The 20,340-nt window shown below is 44.1% G+C and overlaps 1 protein-coding gene across 3 annotated transcripts; it reads right to left on the bottom strand.

Annotated features, from left to right (window-relative positions):
- Positions 1–3,059: 3,059 nt before the first annotated feature.
- On the bottom strand, positions 3,060–19,807 carry LOC124676765 (phosphatidylinositol-3-phosphatase myotubularin-1-like). Of its 3 annotated transcripts, none has more exons than XM_047212794.1 (19): positions 19,652–19,807; positions 19,048–19,120; positions 18,703–18,777; positions 18,483–18,551; positions 12,270–12,330; positions 12,132–12,184; positions 11,334–11,620; positions 11,172–11,245; positions 6,598–6,652; positions 6,453–6,512; positions 6,207–6,306; positions 5,996–6,109; positions 5,565–5,725; positions 4,707–4,791; positions 4,146–4,304; positions 3,941–4,000; positions 3,784–3,848; positions 3,457–3,703; positions 3,060–3,385 (listed from the first exon to the last, which is right to left on the bottom strand). In XM_047212794.1, the coding sequence occupies exons 2-19, from the start codon at positions 19,087–19,089 to the stop codon at positions 3,245–3,247; spliced, it is 1,908 nt and encodes a 635-aa protein (XP_047068750.1). In that variant the 5' UTR covers positions 19,090–19,120; positions 19,652–19,807; the 3' UTR covers positions 3,060–3,244. The 3 variants fall into 3 exon arrangements, with proteins under 3 accessions (XP_047068750.1, XP_047068752.1, XP_047068751.1); XM_047212796.1 differs by having other exon boundaries at positions 3,060–3,358; XM_047212795.1 differs by having other exon boundaries at positions 19,048–19,105.
- Positions 19,808–20,340: the final 533 nt, after the last annotated feature.

Below are 20,340 nucleotides of genomic sequence, written 5' to 3'. Positions count from 1 at the left end.
CGGTAGTTAACCAACAAAAGTTGGGCACGTTACTCATCATCCCTTGCAAGCAAAATATATCGGATGACCTATGAAGACCTGCAGAAAACTTCGGCAGAGAAAAATGTTCGAGTGGTACAACTTGAGTCTACGCACGGATTGCAAGCATCCGTACCTAGACTCAGGGGCTACTCCCATCGGGAGCGCTGACGCGCACCCGACAGAAGAAGAACGATGCTGATTCAAGATGAACAAGAACATTCAAGATGAACAAGAAAAATCAAGGAGAAGAACATCAGAAGGAGACATGCTTCAGTTTCTACCCGAACAATGTTCGGCTAGACACTCGGGGGCTACTGATGTGGGCATTACCCTTCGGGTAACCGACATTGCCCTATCCTGTATTGACTAATTGGAGGCCCATGAAGACACCTGGAGGCGAGATGGGCCACCTGGGCGGCGCACCAGAGGAATCCTTGACGGGCAAGACAAGGAAGCAGCCGAACAAGGAAGGATTAGATTCAAAACTACTGTAAACCTAGTCGTACTCGGTTAGACCTCTTGAGACCTGGCCATCTATATAAAGGCCAGGAGAGGGGCTGCCGAGGGACACAATCAATCTTAGCAGCCTTAGCCACCAAAAAGTCTAGAGCTAGGTCGCCGCAACACTTAGCCTCTCGACGAGATCTCAGCCGAACTATTCGGCACCCCATTGTAACCCATTATCTTCATAATCAAGAACAGACAGGCAGGACGTAAGGGTTTTACCTCATCGAGGGTCCCGAACCTGGGTAAATCGCTCCCCCCGCTTGTCTGCGAACCATGTCTCGTGTCAGCTTGCAGGATTCCGTCAACCCTAAGCCCCAATCGGAGGGCATTGCCGAGGAGTACCCTCGACACCGCCCAACTGGTAGGTGTTCCCAGCTCCATACGGAAAGTAGGAGCATGCATCCACCAATACGGCCGGCACTAGTCCTGCGACAACCTTCGTCCAACTGCGTACATACAAAATCTTGTTAGTGCTTTTTCTAGCATAGTACTATACAGGAATATTAAAGTACGCAAGTCATTAGCTGACGGTACAGGTAGGCAAGTGTCGTTGTTCCCCAACTCCACTTGTGCTCCAACTTCGTCAACGCCTTGAGCCAACACCAATGGGCCAACTTCCCACCATTGTCAGCAAAGATAGTCCTCGAAATGACATATCACAAATACACTCGGGTGTATGTCCGGACGGTGTCACGATTGGCCCCTTTGGGGCATTCTCCAAAGTTAGTCCTGATCCAACTGTAATTTGCGCTGGCGGGAGCTCTATCTTTTTTATTTGCTGGCTCCGGAGGAGCCATGCCAATAAGGTCCTCCATCTGCTGGCGCCACCCATTAGAAGCTGTGTTCATACACAGTGCCTCGCCCTGAATAGGAAGACCAAGGATCATGGAAACATCCTGAAAAGTAGGGGTCATCTCACCAGCCCTCAAGTGGAAGGTGTGCATCTCCGGTCCCCACCGGTTGACAAGTGCGGTGAGTGCCGCGGCGTTCATGTTCGCCAGCCCCGGCTTACAAGCGTGATGAACGGGAGAAGACCGGTAGGCTGGATGACCTCCGTGTACCGCTCGTCGTACGACATATCCTTCATGCTACCGTGGTAACGAATCTTCAAGGCTCAAGAACCTACAAATACATCCAGACACAGAATATTATGCCATATCCAATGGAATAAAAAAATAGGTGTTAAAAAAAATATTGGTACCTTCCTCCTTTCAGCGATATGATATGCCCGGTGTTTCTTGTCATACTCATGATGAGCCACACCATCCTACATTTTTTTCACAAATACACACAATAAGAACTACCATATTGTGACTATACATGTTCTAAATTTGGGTTCTACTAACAAATATGAGCCATCCCTAAGCAAATACTAGGCATATGTAAGACAATACAATGCATTTCCTAAACAAATACTAGGCATATGTAAGACAATTGAATGCATTTTCTAAGCATATGTAACACATACATACATAGGGTTTTAACACCTACATGCAAAATTTCACATCTAGGGTTTCAACAAATCTATGGTTCAAACACATGCATACATGAGACTATCAATTTCAACGCATAGAGTACAATGTAGATTCCACGAACAAAAAATTTCATGTCTAGGGTTCATGTCCAAATCTAGCAAAATCTATGAAATTAGTGGATGAATCGAAGAGAATCGAAGAGGAATACCTTGAGGAATGGATGGGGAAGAACTTGGCCGGCCAGATCTAATGAATCCTTGGTGGATTTGGTGGTGGGGGTGGAGAAGAGGCGGCCGACGGCGGCGGTTCCAAGCAAGCAGAGAAAAGAGAAGAGGGGAGAAAGAAGAGGGTCGAGCTGGGGCGGGCGCAGGTGCCACACTTGTGGATGTGTGGCGCCGTTCCGAAGGGCGCCACACATGCCTACCACGTCGGCTGGTCAACGGCGCGCAGCGTCGACCACGCCACATCGGCATGGATGTGTGGCGTCGTTTGTATGAGCATCACACAGTGAAGTGTGGCGCCGATGGCAAGGACGCCAAATAAAAAAGTTAGTCCAGTAAAATAGTTTGACCAGAGAGTCATTTTGTGCTTTCCTTTCAGAAATAGGTTATTTTTGTCAAAATCGCTGGTTTACAGATATGAGGATCTGGATCTCTCTGGAGGGCTCACCAATAGGCGCGTTCAAGCGATCGGTGGTCTACCGATGAGAAGAATTTTCCTTTGAAAAAGTGCCTCTGAAACTTTGAGAGACATCGGTATATTGGACATCTTTTGAAGTGTCAACTTAACTTTGGGGGCCTTTTTAAGTGCCAAAATAAGTTTTGGGGTATTTTTCATATATTTTGTGAAGTGCCCCTTAATTGAAAACACTGATGCAATGCAAAAAAAAAAAGTCACCATAATAACATATCCATTTCTTATCTCTTAAAACCAAACAAACAAATTTCGGGGCCTTTTTGAAGTGCCAAAATAAGTTTTGGGGTATTTTTCATATATTTTGTGAAGTCCCCTTAATTGAAAACCGTGATGCAATGCAAAAAAAAGTCACCATAATAACATATCCATTTCTTATCCCTTAAACCAAACAAACAAATTTGGCTATCTTTCCAATGTCTTATCTTTGTCTTCAAACCGAAGATTTGAAGTTGAGATTTCCTTTATTGAACCGAAGGAGTACATTTAGAATGTTTAAACTTCGGTACCATCCCTCTTACTACTACCACCGAGGAGACAATACTGATCTAAAGCTTCCTGGCATTGGAACCTACGATACGTATTGGCCTTCCCTTTACAGGCTGATTCTCATCTGCTGGTAAGCTTTGAGACTCTCTTCGCGGCTGAGTTGCCATTTTTGCCTGTGGACAAAACAAAAGCATATAGAGCTATTTCAAAATCATGACAATGAAGGATAAAATTAAACAGGGCAAAATGGACATCAGAATATAGAAAGCACCTTGACTAATTCGTGGTATCCACCACCACCACAATGTGATTCCAAAGGACAAGACCATCTCAAATAGAATTGTGGCCATAGAGTCGGAGCGAGAGCTGGAGCCGGGGGGACGATAGGACCATTATGCTTCTCTGGGTCATAGAATGGGTTCCGGTGCTCATGCAAGGTGTCGGAAGCCCGGAGGTCAGCCAAAAACTTCCAAATGCAAGGACATGAGGCAACATCAGCTTGCTCCCTTTCCCACTCACTTCATTTTAGGCCAGAAATTAGATATTTAAAAAAAAATATCAGGAGAAAATGAGGTAAATGGGTTCGTAGATTAAATACCTATTGCAGAGGAAGTTACCAAAGCGGCATGATAAAATAGCATCCATAAAATCAACAAGGAATTTCTGCAGGCAAAACAATTCAGGTTACTAATATACATCAAGAGGCTTAATCTCAGCACACCAAGCAGTTGCAGAAGGAAAGAAATAAGACTTACAGATGAGAACTCAAATGCACATGGGTACATGCATATCAAATGAGCAATACATTCTAGCCACTGAAAAAAAAAAGAAATCAACATATCATATATTTTTTATGGCACCAGTTGGTAGCATCAACCAGGAGTATTTCATAGACGTGCAAGGGCAACTCTTATACATCAGAATATAAAATGCATCAAGAAAAAAATAGCACTAGGCTACCTGCAAGATTATAGGTGAACTCTCTTCGGAGTGAACTGAACTGTCACCATGCCACGGCAGCTTGAAATTTGGCCACCCTTCTCCGGCCGTCATAGTCGGGACACCCATTCTTGCTGCAAATTTATGGCCAAAAGCTAGCCAATCTTTTTCCACAAGTGCCTAAATAATGTGGTGAGATTATTGTATATATTCGTAACTAAGCCATAAACTGTATTATGATGTGACAAATACTGATTACACTATTGAAGTGGCAAAACTAAAATAAAATAGCAAATACGCAATATCAAGTATTAAACATCCTGAATGTATTAAAATTAATTTCGATGCAGAGTTGCATGGTGCCAAAACAAAAACAAAAAATAATTTTTGAGTAAATAGATAGACAAACATGAATTAAATGTTAAACTCAATATAAAAAGTTCCAACCCACACGAAAGGCTTAACGATCGGAGCACTCTCAGTGAGGGGTTTGTTCCAAGAATACTGTAGCAAGACGATTCAAATTTAAACTGTTTTGTCAGCAATTACAGTTTAAACATTCCTAGCATCTACACTTTGTACCTGGAATCCACTGAATGTTCTATAATAGGGATCTAGAAGTAGGCAAGAAAGACCAACTAACTGACTTGTACCATCCGATCCATCGCTGCAAAAGCATAACAAATAAAAACAGTATCAGACATAAAACTAATGACAAAAATAAATGTTCCAAATAATATAAGACACCCACCCATTTGCCAAACAATAAAACAAGTATGAAAAAAATGAAATTAGTGCACTTGTAAATGAATAAAATAGTCCAACCGTCGTAATAACAAAGGGCATGGCTAAAATCAAGACATAAGTAAGCAATGTTTCCAGCTGGAGTAGGATCATATTGTTATGGAGGCCAGGTTTCACACAACAATATAAGGACCAATGTGGAGCCAACTAGGTATAGTTCAACCATTTCGGTGGCATTGACATGCAATCCCATCTATAGATTATAAATAAATGAGCTACACCTACTGAGAAAGGAGTGGTAAGTTTGTCTCCACTAATAAGGGAAATGTCGAAGACAAATACGCTGCAGCCTCTCAAGGTGGTTCCATCATTACTGTATACCCAAAAGTAACACATGATAAGAATAAAAGGTACAATTTTTTTACTTTTCTGATTAAGAAAGCCCAACACTTTGTAGTTAAAACTTAGGGTAGATCATAAATAAAAATTCAAATATGCACATCTCAGGTAGCCTATTTAATAATGCTTATAGAATCTAGAGTGCAAAAACAATTGAATAAAGCAAGCTATCAAGTTACTCCAGAATGTAACGAGGCTGTGGTGTAGCCTGACTAATAGGTGCTTAGAGGAGTTCTCCATGATTCAATTCAAATAAAAAGTCTAGCAAAAATAGAGATTTGTAAATTGTAAAAAGACCTGCAGTGTACAAGAACCGAGGCTGATTCGCCAGTAATCTTTCTTGTGATATATGAAGCATTAACCAGGATATTCTGAATATGACTTAGCCATTTCTGCAGCTTGGAAATATCTGCCATACTTTTTGAGGTTTGTGTAACCCAGGATGATATAGGATCTCCCTGGAAAAAGAAAAAATAAGTAGTCAGTCTACTTTTTTCTTAGCAATGGTGCTTGACAAACTCGCAAACATTTTAGTACGACAAAGTCAAATGCCCCATCCATTCCCAAATATATGTGACTCTATAATTTTCAGAAGAATTTTTGTTTATTTTAATTGTAGTACACCCCTCCCATTCATTATTCAATGCTATTCTAATCTTACACCGTACAAGAGAAACACATAAATATCTAGAAGTGGTTGTCAATTTTTAGGCAAACCATAGACTTACTTGATCTAAAGTGGCTCCATTTGATGAGATATAGTCATAAGCATTCATATACTCCCGAAGGCCACGAAAACTATCTTTCATCACATGGATATCGTCTAATCCAGAATAGAAAACCTGTTCCACCATTCACATAAATAGATGAAACAAAGTACAAAGCAATGCTATGTGAAATATACACTAGGCACTAGCCAATCTGTACACATATTATTACCTCAGTATGTGCGTAGTTATAAGATAACTCTGAGCCACCACTGATGGACATATTTGCAACATTGTTGACTATTGGTCGAACATCAACTATGTATAATTTCCTGTTTACATTGCAAGCAAATAAACGTAAGTTAAAGATTAAGAAACTGTTTATAATCGGTAGGTACAAAAAATCAAAAAGGTTTTAGAAGTTTGAGCAATGTCGTGTATGTAACTGATAGGTATAAGAGAGACATATTTTGTTTACCTTGGCCGGTCAGTGTGGTGAATACTTGGGGTGCCAAGAGCACACAAAAGTTCCTCCATCCTATCGATGTAAATAAGAAGCTTAGATAACCAACATTCAAAACTTATCGTATATGCCAAATATATTTACATGGATATAAACTCACTTTGCAAGATTCTGTGTCTTGAGCTGAGATGACCTTGCCAGAGCAGCTCCAGACCCTGTGATGTAAACAAGTTTTAAGACTTTCTGGCATATTATTCAAGACAACTAAAACCAAATGGTAGCTCGAATCTGATGCCCACAACTCATTTTCTTACCACTGTTATACGGGCAGTTTTCACCACCAAAACACGCATAGCTTAATGTTATGTGGGGTCAGACCTACAGGAGGCACAGAAAGGCTACCAGGGAAAGGTTCATGGCAGAGAATTAAAGGGATATGTATCCCTTTTTTTTTACATGAAGGGATATGTATCCTAGTTGTTCCTCAAATCAGTTTAGATCTCTTAGAGATATTGCTTGAATCTCAAGTTAGTTATTTCCTTAAGTTGTTAGTTCGGCTTAGCCTCCAATTTGTAAGCTGACTTTATAATGACTAGCACTCCCAATCAGTAAAACAAGCAGAAAATTATCCCACCTATTCCCCTCTATTTTTTCCCTGCTCTTGCCGTGCAGCAGCCACACCTTGGCTGGGTGTCGCACCTCATCTGTTCAAGGTGTTGGATAAGTCTCTGCATTATTGCCTGTGTGGAGATGCTGCTGCACATGGTCCTTGTGAAGGACTGGCTGCAGCACACACACAGATCCATGTGAAGGATTGGCTGTTAGGATAGGATATCACCCTTGACTGCTTTTAGGAGCATCAAGAACTGGCAGTTAGACTAGCATCTTAGACTAGTTCTTTAGCATATTCGTGGCTGGCTAGCAGCTATATATTTGTATCCCCAACCCTCAGGTTGGGCATGGCATTGTGTGAGATGTGTGAGAAATAAAACCAACAAAAATTGCTCCAACTCTCCTAGTGTCATCCTCTCTCAATGAGAGTAAGCTTGAAAAAGCTATCAAGTGGTACCAGAGCAAGGATACCTTGCAGCCTGAGCGTTTCCTGCTCAATCCCCTCACAGGGAACAGAGCAGCCCTGGCCAGCAGCAGCAACTCCGGCAGCCCCTGGTTACTTCCCTCCCCCCGGGTTGTCGAGCAGCAGCTCGTCAGAAGCAGCTCTCCCCCCCCCCCCCAGCAACGAGCCATGTCCGACGGCCACTCTCAGCACACGGCTACCTCCAGCAGGCGGCGTCGGCAGGAGGCCGATCGCGCCGCGGCAGAGGAGCGTGAACGAGTGGCTGCAGCAGCCAGAGCGGAGGTCGAAGCAGCAGCAGCAGCGGAGGCAGCACATGCGGCAGCGGGGGTTGAGGTATTGCGCGGCGCTAGCGCTGCTTCTGCTGACGGCAACACCGATGCAAACGCTGCAGCGCAAGAGCGGGCGGCGCAGTGGGCAGCCGAGCATGCCCCCGCGCACAGCGGTGGCGCTCCCGAAGGAGGCGCGCACGGCGGTGGCGCTCCCGAAGGAGGCGCGCGCGCCGGCGACCGCTAGGACGACCAAGACCGCGGCCTCTATGGGGTCCGGAGTGTGGTCAGGGACGTCGGTCCCGGTGCTGGGTGGCCTACCCTCACCAAAGCCAACTAAGTCGAGTGGGCCGCGGTCATGAGGATCAGGCTCCAAGTACGGCACATGTGGGAGGCGGTCCAGTACGGCGATGTCGACCACCATGAGGATCGACGGGCGCTGGATGCCCACATCGCTGCAGTCCCGCCCGAGATGCAGTTCTCGCTTTCCAAGGACTGCCAAGGAGGCTTGGGACGCCATCGCTGCGGCACGCATCGGCAGCGACCGTGCCCGCAAGTCCACAGTGCAGGCACTTCGCAAGGAGTGGGAAAACCTAGCCTTTAAGCCAGGTGAGGACGTTGATTACTTTGCTCTCCGTCTTATTCAGCGATGACACCTACGACGGGGAGAGAGCTGTCGAATCGAGTCTCTATTGGACCTCTCCACGATGTCAATCGAGGAGGCGATAGGTCGCCTCAAGGTTATCGACACCGACAAGCCGCAGCCTCTCGCAGGGCCCATCACCACTAGCGGGAAGCTACTTCTCACTCGGGAGGAGTGGGATGCTGGCTACAGTGATAGGAAGGGGGAGTCCTCTTCCACGATGGGCGGGCGCGGGCCTGGCAAGCCACGCAAGGCACGCAAAGACGGCCAGGCCAGGGCGCAAGGTGGTGCCCGTGGAGGCGCCGCCGGCAGGCCCAAGCCAGCACAAGACGACACCTGCCACATCTGTGGCCGGCCTGGCGATTGGGCCAAGGAGTGTCGACAACCACTGCACGGCCAGGCCCCCGGGCAGGGGAGGAGGAGCCGGCTCTGTTCATGGTGCACGCAAGCATCGAGCTACCCCAGCGGCACCGACCGCAGCGGCTCTCATCCACCTTGACGAGCCAAAGGCTCACGCCCTTCTCGGCGACGGCTCCGGCGGCGACAAGACCGGCGGGTGGTGCCTCAACACCGGTGCCACCCATCACATGACCGGCCGATAGGAGTTCTTCGCTGAGCTCGACTCCGATGTGCGAGGCTCCGTCAAGTTTGGGGATGCCTCCGCCGTGGCGATTCAGGGTGTCTACTACATCCCCACGTTGAGGAACTCCATCATCAGCCTAGGACAGCTGGATGAGAACGGCTCGCACGTGCTGATCGAGCACGGGATCCTGCGCATCTGGGATCGCCACCGTCACCTTCTTGCCAAGGTAACCAGAGGCAAAAATTGGCTCTACGTGCTTGATGTGCAGGTGGCACAACCCCTCAGTCTCGTTTCTCGTCGGGACGAGGCGTAGCAGTGGCACGAGCGCTTCGGGCACCTTCACTTCGAGGCCCTGAAGCAGCTTAGTACCAAGGAGATGGTGTGAGGCCTGCCGTGCCTTGACCATGTAGAGCTGCGAAATCTACGTATTGACGAAGCAGAGGCGACACCCCTTTCCCCAGCAGGCGAGCTTCAGAGAGCCAAGGAGAAGCTCGAACTCGTGCACGGGGACTTGTGCGGCCCGATGACACCGGCCACACCAGGAGGACGACGCTACTTCCTGCTACTCCTCAACAACCACTCTCGCTACATGAGGGTGGTGCTCCTCGGCAGCAAGGGAGAGGCAGCGGACGCCATCAGGCGTGCGCAGGTTGCTGCGGAGGCGGAGTGCAGCCGCAAGCTGCGCGTGGTACGTACCGACAACGGCGGCGAGTTCACAGCGGCTGAATTCGCGTATTGTGTTGATGAAGGCATCCAGCGCCACTACGCGCCATACAGCCCGCAGCAAAACGGCGTCTTCGAGCAGCGCAACCATGGGGATGGCTAGGGCCCTCCTCAAGCAGAGAGGGATGCCGGCTGTTTTCTGGGGAGAGGCGGTGCTAACGGCCGTCTACATCCTCAACCGCTCGCCTACCATGGCTCTCGATGGCAGGACGGCGTACGAGGCCTGGTATGGGCGAAAGCCGGCAGTCTCCCACTTGTGGGTTTTTGGCTACCTCGCATTCGCCAAGGAGCTCGCCAACGTGGGCAAGCTCGACGATAGGAGCACTCCGGGAGTGTTCATTGGCTACTCGGAGGGTGCGAAGGCCTACCGCATCCTCGACCCAAAGACAGCTTGTGCGCACGGCGCGAGACGTCGTGTTCAACGAAGGGCGAGGCTGGGCATGGGTAAGGTGGTGTACAAAGCTCGACTCCGACATATGACGACTTCACTGTCGTATACGTCCACTTTGAGAGAGCTAGGAGATTAGGCATGGGGTAAGTGTGTGTCTACGCGCGCTTGCCCACTGAGTAACGGCCTTGCACCTCGCTTTTGGCATGAGCGACCCATTGTTTGCTAGGCGAAACTAGACAGAGCACCTAGGAATTGGCAGCTCGTAGGTGGAGCTAAGCGGGAAAAAACCAGTGGTTGCGCGTCGGAGAACAGCGTCAGAAGGAAAATTGGGCCTCATTGGAGGAAAGAATAGAAGGAATGAGCACATCGGGCTAAGAAATTTCATTGGGTCCGACTCCTGACCACCTAAGACCCACCTGAGACAAGGGAGAGAGCTTGGTGGCGCGCCTCGTCTCCTCCATCTTTAGCACCGATGGAGCTCCTCACCTCCATCTTGTGCGCCACCTCCAGCTCATTCCCTCCCTACCGAGGCGCTGACCTCTCGCTCATCCTCGTCTCTTCCGGCTCGAGTGCTTCCTATCCACCCTTGACCTAGGCACATGTACCCCATGTGCTGCTGGTATTGTGGGTCTCCACGCTTGTTGTCGTGTGTGTGTGTGTGTGTGTGTTGCTGGCATGTTGCCAGGTTGTGTGGTTGTGCTCAGCTGTGTTCTTGTACGAGTGTGTGGAGTGTGTGCTTACTGCCTATATATGTTGTCGTGCGTGCATTGTTGGCCATTTGATTTAATTGTACTTAGATTTTTCTTGTGCTAGATAGTTCCTTGACGTTTGCTATTTTAGGCTTAAGTATGCCCAGAAATCCTCTTTTCCTCCCTTTTTCTGAAAAGTGCTTAAAGTGCGCATAGGCACTTAAGCTGTAGTTAAGCTAAGATGTGCCTCGCTGCTCAGCTTAGCGCTTAGCGCTTTTTTGAACCTTGCCGAATACTAAATTACACATGACTGAGTTCAAACTAAAAGACAATATTGGCGAAGATAAAATAAAAACTGACATACCAGGATCAAACCATGAAATAGCAGGCAAACGACTACACTTCCGGTAAGTAGAAGCTACCCAAAGACTTTCATCACTAATAATTGATACAAAATAAAACGTAATTAATTGAACATGTGTCTAAAAGAGAGAGAAAAAAATAGCATAGCACATAAGCACCTTACCTTATCTTGTTAGGGACAATTAGCCAAGCAGGATAAGTTTGGCATAGTGCATAATCAGAGTTTACTTTAGAGACCCTCCACCATTTGTTTTGCAAATGAACTTGAGCATTAAAATGTGTGCTTGGCGAATGGGCAAACCATTTCTGGAATAGACGGTGATATTCTCTGAGAAGCCGCAGCATAGCTTGACTAGGTACCTTATCAGCAGGTGGCTTGGAAGAAAATGGATAAATATGTCCCAAATGAACATGTTTAATGCACTTCTTCAAATATTCAATCATATTCTTCTACAGAAAAAATAATCATAAGTAATATCAATAAATTAGTGATCAACGTATTAAGCTGATAAGTAAATTGTTGTGTAAAAACTTAGATTTTTTATGAAGATATGAACAATAAAAAGGAACAAGAGGAACATAGGAAGAAACGCAAGAAAAATTCTACTATGAGGTATTTGTAACAAATTATGCAACATTTGAGGGTGTGCAGTTTTACACTTCCTGTTGAACCCGAAGAACAAGAACTACACTTATTATATATGAAGTTCTTGTATTGATATAACAACAAATTGGCAGTGGGACCCTGGAGTCAAGATGTCAATATACACGTCAAGCATCCTACAGATATCGGGAACATGGAGTGGTCACGAAGACCAGCACTAGCTGATTTGGTACCTTTAAGATATAGGATATTTACATTTACTTCATTTCTATGTCCTTGACAAATCAAGAATAAGAATAGCATAGTCAATGAAGAATATAGTATAAGATAAGTTTAAATGGAGTAGGATACACATACCATGTCCTTGTTCTTAGATTCAAAAACAAACACAAGGACTCTCGTATCACGACCTAAACCAAAAAAAAAACATCAAGATAAGATAATTACAAGTTATTTCAAAATAAAGGAGATGGACATGCGTGGGTGCATACTTACCAGTAACTTGAAAAATACTTCGGTCTGGGGGCAAGAACCTCTTTAAATCCTCTGACGGAGCCTATGCAATAATTAATATATAAAGACAGTCATGCACCAAATATATCAGGGTAAAAGTACACACGCCCACCCGTTCTGGCGCACAGCCCGCGGCCGCCGGTTCCCACGCCAAACTGCAACGAATTTACATCTAAACTGGCTTTGTGCCTTGTAATTTACCCCTTCGCCCCTTGTTACTATAAATACCCCCCTAGTCGCCCATATCTCAGATTAGACTTGAAATTGAGATTTGACTTGAGCTTGGGAAAACCCTACCCTTAGATCTATGAATCTATTGCATTTAAGTCTCCTCCCTATCTGAATCTTCTCCATTTTCTAGCAACTCTACTAAGTGAAGATCTCTTGCTTGCAACTCTATCTTCATTTGGTCTTTTGCTCTTTAGAGTTCTGTTTGGATTTGGCAATCGTTTGCAAGGAATTCTACCTTTGGTCTTTTCCATTGCAATTCTATTGAGTTGGTGGTTCGGGCCAACAAGGACAACCGGATTAGTGTGCGGGTGAGTTCGTATCCTTCGTGTTCATCGCGTTCTTCCATCTCACCCATGATTCCCCTTCGCAATCCCTTAAATCCTTGAAGATCAGGTCAAACCCCGGGATTAGCCCACATCATAAATATACACCCAATCTTTACTACTCCCTCCGTTCCTAAATATAGGCTGTATAGTTTTTGGCAGGGGAATTAAAGCTCGTGGAGGGAAAGTTACACCAATTTTGGGTGAGATTGCCCCTGACTAATTGGCATGAGAAAATAGAGGAGTTTGCATGAGATAAGGAAACGTAACCAAATCCGTAAAAAAAAAAACTCCAAGCTAGTGGTGCAACATAATATACTTTATATTTTGGAACTTTTCTCAAAAAACTATATGGCTTATATCAAGGAGTTTTAAAAAGGAGTTGTTTATTGATTTTGTCCGTATATCACCTCACCTCTCGTGGTGCAGCAGCGGCGACAAATAAAGCGTGAAGCTCTCTCTCTCTCTCTTCTTTCTATTCCTTGCAATAGGCAACAGGGCAGCGGCTTGAGAAACTTCAACTCGTCCACATCAGTCATAATCGTCGTGTTTGTCACCACCTTCGAATATTCTAATTGATAGCATACGTTCGAAAACAAGGTTGCCATGGAATTTCTTGTAAACAAATCATGGCAATGTTATTCTGAGCTAGGACATATATTATGTATAAAGGAGTTCAGATTAACCTATTGATTATCCTTCTTGGTTTATGATGTTGCCAGTTTAACATTGTCAACTATTACTTGGCTATCACTTTTCATAATTGTAGTCGTTGTGCAGTAACATGAGTATTCATAGTCCAACTGTTCCTTTTAACTTTCTGCGTCAGATTTCCAAAATGTACTTCTTTGGCCATTATTTTTTTATGTTGGGTGAAAACTGAACAGTCCAGAAAAGTGTCACTCGAAATCCAAAGTGGTTCTGTTTGGGTTTTGAACTAATTTTTTATTGTGCTTCAACAAAATGATGACCTTTTGATGAGGCCTACATTAGGCCAGCAAATATTGACACCAGTTTAGAAGAGAACACAAGGCATCTTTGGCCACATGCATTTCTGAGCTCATAGATGAAATGGATTATGGCATATACATAAATAAATATACAATAGATGTTGCTGCGCACCTGCAGGTTTGACATCATATTACATGAAAATCTGCATGTTTGCCCTACTAATTTGGTTGTTTTACTGATTATCTTATTAACATCAATCAGGTATATATATCTACTGGATGTGCTCATGTACCTTGTTCTGCCTTCTCCGATTACTAATGTAAAGCCAGAATAACATGTCTGATTTAAATGCGGTATTCGATCAAATTTTTATAGAGTCTCTTCAATTTTCCTCTTCACATGAGCATTAGCGCATTACTAAGGGTGTGCAAAAACTGAAACTGTACAAACTGTGAAACCGGCCAGTGGGAGCTTTAGTTCATTTCCTTTCAAAAATTCAATCCTCACTTGCAAGCTAGTAATAAAAAGTGGCTGAAACCGTGGGACCATTTTTGCATACCCTTAAGCACTACGCATATTTCTGTAATCATGTTTCACCAATGCAGATTGTTCTGGACAGCGATTCACATTGAAATTTGATTCTATAGCAAGATCTCTTCTTACTAAATATTTATTTATTTATTGGCAGATATATTTGTGGGAGTTAATCAATTTAAGTCACCATAGATTGTCCCTGTGCTCCTACTACTCTTGACAGACGTTAAAACAAGATACTAAATAAACTAAGTCATCCCAGTGATGTTTATATTTACATGGTGTCCCAAGCATCCATGTGGAGCATCTCTTTCCATGATAGTGTGAGCTATGGAGGGGTTATAGAGAGAAGAAAGTACCCACTGCTAGCTATTTGACATCTTTTATCTCTAAATAGGAATCCCCCACTACCCTATTTTTCTGTCTTCTCCTTTAGCCACGTCACCTCCCTTTGTCTGGCACCGTGCGGTTGCGCCTGGCTCCTCATCCCTTTGTCGCTTCTATCATATTATTATTCACAGGTGGGCTGGATGACGTTAGCTAGAAGTCCTTTCGTGGGCTCGCCGACTCGCTAGCCCACACGCTGGACTCGCTCGATGTGGATACTTCTAGAAAAAGAAGCCTGTTTGTATGCCAGGTGGTCTTTAATCTCCGGCATTAAGTCCTCGGCCGTGACCGTCCGACCTCTCGCCACAAATGTTCCCACCACGATCTAAGGGCCTCCTCACAAATCCTCATGAAAACATCTGATAAATTCCAGCATTTAACAAGTGGAAACTGCTGGATGGAACTCATAGGCCGCCTACAGGTTAAAAATCAGGCCATGCTGCCATCCGCATGAAGCACACCAGCCTGCTCGCGCCACCAACTCTGCCAGCTACCTCCACGCTGATACCTAGCCCTTCCCTTTTCTAATTCTCCACCTTTTTTTCGATCCCTCATTATATCTTCTCAATCTGGCAGGTTCAGCTCTGGTTGGGAATCCGCTCGACATTTTCCCTTGCACCCGATTCATTAGATTTATTGGCTTTTCTGTTTGCTCCCTGAAGATTTCTTTGGATTTATTGGCTTCCCGGTCTACTCGCTAAAGCTAGGAGACACCGGCCATCATCGGCTGTAGTGCCTGCAGACGCCGCACAGCTCCTTCTCCAGTGTGTGACTTCTAGGACATCACCTAACATTTGAGGTATGCACAAGAAACCTGCACATGGTTTAGATCTGATGAGGAGTGGCAACTGGGGAACCAAATCCTCTATTGTGGTCAATTTAGCACAACCTTGCAAATGTAAAATCACAGCCCCTGCTTCCGTTTGAATGGCTCTCATCTGTTCTTTTTGGTCCTACGTTTCGTCAGGATGTATTCACGTCGGAATCCGATTCAGCTCCTGCTCGAAGAGGGCACACGCAGCTTCAAGCTTCAGCGCTGAGAATTTCAAGGACCGTGTGTTGTATTGGCAGCAGTGGTAGCTTGATGCGTTTGCGTGAGCGATTAAGCATGGGGGCTAACAAATCAGACGATTGTGATTAATCATTGCGGCCACAAGTGTGCTCTGTTGCCGGCTACACTAACATTATTCACCTAAAGTAATCCTGATTTGGGCAAAAGCGATGGCAGAGGATTTGTGTCTGGCAAAATGGAGTTATGGGATTTTCTTATTTGGCTACAGACATATATATATATACCTATATAGGAAGCTCAACTGGGGCACCATGGTGCCCAGGCACCATACATCATGACCGCACAATTACATCGTGGGTGCCAGATTGCATCATAGGTGTATAAAGGAGAGAAAATAACTTTCCAAATATCAGCAGGGGAGAGAATGCACTTTCCAATTATCAGAAACAGAGACAAATCACTTCCCAGTTTGTTGTGCAGGTTTCCTTTTATGATTCGTGGTGCCCAGGCACCATGGTGCACCAGTTAGTTTACCTATATATATAAGGGTCACAACGTCACATGTGTTTTCATAATCCCTCTGGAACTTGGGGAGAGGAGGACCGAGGACCCAGTGGCACCTCCGTAATGTATCATCCTTTTAGCTTATACTCATCTTAGCTCAGTTTTTCCTGATCGATCTTGGTTTTGAGGCTAACTGAGTTTTATATTGAATAGTTTTTAATAGTACCACAAGGGCTACATCAGTGCCCTTATTATCTTATTTGCCAACTTCTGATTATATTTGTGCCCATTCTTCCTTCTCCTCACATTATTTAGATGATTGGAATTGACACAACCTAACTTGACACAAGGCTATTCGCCGATGTTTCTACAATATGGTCGGATCAAACAAAATCAGTTTCTTTCACATGGTCAGTACTAGCACATCTCTTGGCCTATGCATGGCAGTTCTCCAACTAAATGTCTTTTGAGTGTGTTCTTTTTATCATATCTCCTCTTATTGGTTTGATGACCTGATTTTTAACCAACTATATGTAGTTCAGTGATCTACGGATGATCATATTATGCTTATCCTAAGCTAATCCTGGTGGCCACTACAAAGCCATCAAAATATACCACATCAGTAGCACTAATCCATGCGTATTTCTTGGTTCTTATTGTATCATCTCCATCCATAGCAGTACCGCTACTGCACGTATGAAAAGTTTTATCACTTGATGCTGATATTTTTTTTCATATAAATTATCTAGGCTCTGTTCATCTCTGAAAAGTGTCCATGACAACAAATAAGCCAATCCACTTCTTAAGCTCCGGTACAAACTGTCTCTTAATGTTATCACATCTATTTTGCTAAAATCGACTATGCATATTGATATTCATTTATACAGACATATACTGTTTCTGAAATGACTATCCTTGATAGTTGCAAGATGCTACTCTTCAATGTTTTGCATGATTTAGGCTGCTTGATTTTTTATCCTTGATGGGTCTGTGAAGGTGCTTCGTGACTTTTATTTCCTTCATCTGAATGGAAAGTTTTTCATCCAAGCAGCCTTTTACAGCAGTGTAACTGTGTAAGTTACACTTAAGGTTCTCCAAAGCAGCCAATGTACGGTACACTTCAGTTTGGTACATGAGACTTCAGATGCATGTTATATTTATGCACGTGTGTTGAAATGTGTTGCTTCCATGAATATCCATAATATATCTGAATTTTTTTGTATCTTTCAAATATGTTTGATAGATTTTCCGCAGCAACATGCGGGGTATCATCTAGTTGTATAATATGGAGTCCCTTTTATTAGGGATTACACTTATTTAATTATTTAAATTTGTTAAGTTTTTGAGTTATAGGCTGCTTTATCGGAAATGATTTTGTAACAAGATGGATGTGACTTGCGCTAGTGCTAACTATGGAGAGAGATGACCTCAGTCACCTCTGTGTAATGTGTATAATCGGAATATAAGGCATATAAGTTTGGTCAAAAGTCAACATCTTCTAAGTTTGACCAAGTTATACAAAAAAATATGAATATCTACAATACTAAATCAATATCAATAGATTCACCAAAAAGTATATATTTTCTCAAATATGTCTATTCAATATTGTAGTTGTTGATGTTTGTTTCGTAAATATTGGTCAAACTTAGTAGGGTTTGACTTTTGACTAAACTTATAGGCCTAATATCTTGGGACGGAGGGAGTAGCTTGCAATTAAATTGCGAGCGAGTACACGTCTTAAGCACATCAAAGTTACAGCTGATGATAGGTTATGTCCCTGTGATCTCTTTTAATGTTAAATACATTATTTGTCACCACAAGTTGTGTGGGGACAGCTGAGGTGATTGCTGCTACCATGCCGAATGGTTGTGAGATTATCAATGTTGCAATGTGTACTTTCAAAATTATTGGTACTGTATTAATGTTTATAACTAGGCAACGAGTATCTGGGTCGAACAAGCAATAGGATAAGGGGCATAGTCTCAACCGAGTTGAGGGCAAGCGGGTGAGCAGAAGAGGGGAAGAGAAAACTTCCAATGAACCACAAAACGGAGCATGGTCGTTGTTAACCACAACAATCGAATGAAACAACATTTATGTTGCTATTTCTTTCTATACACGTGAATTTCCCTTTATATTATGTTTACATGACCATCAAGAAAAACATGAACGCACGGGCATTCAAAAGTGTACATGCACCAAAGTAAAAAAAATTATGAAAGAAATAGTGATGAATAAATCTAACAGACTTACATCATTTAACTCCTCAATTGCAGTCAGTGGGATGGTACCCAAGTCGACAACACATTTTGTTGCCTTGCTCTGCCAAAAAGGATTCCATTTGTTAAAATGAAGAAGGGAAATATAGGATATAGCATATCAAATTTATATTGAACTATAACAAACGTCCATGCCAAATAGAATTAGGTCTAAGTTCTAACAACTGAAACAGAATAATTATATCGTTACTTACCACAAACAGAAGTCGGAAGTTTGTTACTGTAATGCTGCCAGGCTCATTTGTGTTTAATAGAACAACATTGTGGCCCTAAAAAAGATCGATGAAGCATATCAAATCCGATGGTTAAGTGTCAAGGTATTGTCGTGAACATGCTCCTCAGTTTTCACCATAAACTATGACGCCAGCAAGGCTGAGTTCATATACGGAAAATAACTGAAGACCAAACTAAGATTGTGTGGTGACCGTGTAAGTGTCCCTGGTAGATTATTCACTTATGCACATAAATTATACACCTATTTCTACAATCTACCTACCCAACATAAGATTGAACTTGTGAAAGAGGGGGGCAGGCCAAACCTGGTCACAGAAAGTCTCGTGCTCGAGTCGGAACTCCTCCATTGCCTTGTGAGGATCGCTGCAACCTTAGAACCTTGTTAGGACGAAAAATAGCACCACCGCATTAGATTCTCAGACCATGACCGCGACCTAACCCTACCTACCAAAACCAGAGGAAACACCACCACCTCATATTCTCAGATCAAGACATCCAATGACCTAATGTTGTCAAGTACCCAATACGTCAGCTAGGCCAGCAGGTTTCACAATTAGTTGTCATCGCTTTCTTATCAAATCATCCATCTAAAAAAATCATTGTTTCATAGTTCGAGATAATAATGAGCAAATATGATTCACAGTGAGATGAAAAGAAATGACTCAGAAAAAATATTCATCTACCACTGCCCACAACAATTACTGTTTCACACATGATGATAACAAATGACTCACAACACACCTAGCACTGCCCACAACAAATATTGATTAACAAAATAAGACTAATATGCAATGGCAAACAACAAAGCATAAAAGATGGGGAATTGATATGTACCGCTTGCGCTTGATGCAATTACAAAACAAAAATATAGCAAAGACGGGAAAGGAGAGAAGGCAGAGGACACCATACCTCCGGGGTTGAAGTTGCTGGTCGAGATGCACTGGTCGACGGAGATAAGGCAGAGAAGGAACCGCCGTTCGAGGTTGTGAAGCTGCTCGAGGAGGCGCTGGTCTGCGGTCTATGCAGCTCTGGGAGGTGAGGACGAAGGCGCGAGGGTGCTGCTAGGTCGGGCGGCGCGGGGTCCACGGCGGTGCTGTGCAGATCTGGCGGCCTTGTAGACGGAGCAGGCGGACGTATGTCCCTGACGACCGAGAAGCAGGCCAATAAGAGGCAAGAGATCAGGGCGGCCCACCTTCAAGCGAGAAGCAAGGCCCAAGGCCCGTCAACGGCAAAGCAGGTACGGTGGCGCGAAGGTTATCGCCCAGCAACATGCTTTAATTTCTCTCAAAAAAAAAACATGCTTTAATACGCCCCGCACGGCCAGCGATTTCGGACCACCGCTCATCAGCACGATTCCTTTTCGTACTCCTACTTTTTTGCTGGTTGGTTTTTTTTTCTTTTTTATTGAAAAATTTAGAAAAATTTAAATATTTAAATATTTTTTTGAAATCTAACATTATTAAGAAGATCTTCACTAACCTATTTCTCTTAACATGCAGCCTATCCACCTTAGTAATATGCCACATCACCACAGGACCGGCTCGCCCTAGGGCGAACTGCCCACAAGGCCCCTAAGACTAATATACATCCACACATAT

Source organism: Lolium rigidum, chromosome 7 (assembly GCF_022539505.1).
Source record: "Lolium rigidum isolate FL_2022 chromosome 7, APGP_CSIRO_Lrig_0.1, whole genome shotgun sequence".
Taxonomy (NCBI): domain Eukaryota; kingdom Viridiplantae; phylum Streptophyta; class Magnoliopsida; order Poales; family Poaceae; genus Lolium; species Lolium rigidum.
This window is presented reverse-complemented; position numbering and strand designations above follow the sequence as displayed.

Bases quoted from the DNA above. Each gene is read 5' to 3' on its own strand.
- LOC124676765 (XM_047212794.1), bottom strand. From the start codon at position 19,089: ATGGAGGAGTTCCGACTCGAGCACGAGACTTTCTGTGACCAG. The intron at 11,621-12,131 runs GTATGTGTATCC...TTTTTTCTGTAG, and splicing joins AATCTAAGAACAAGGACATG to AAGAATATGATTGAATATTT. The intron at 5,726-5,995 runs GTAAGTCTATGG...TTCTTTTTCCAG, and splicing joins ATGGAGCCACTTTAGATCAA to GGAGATCCTATATCATCCTG.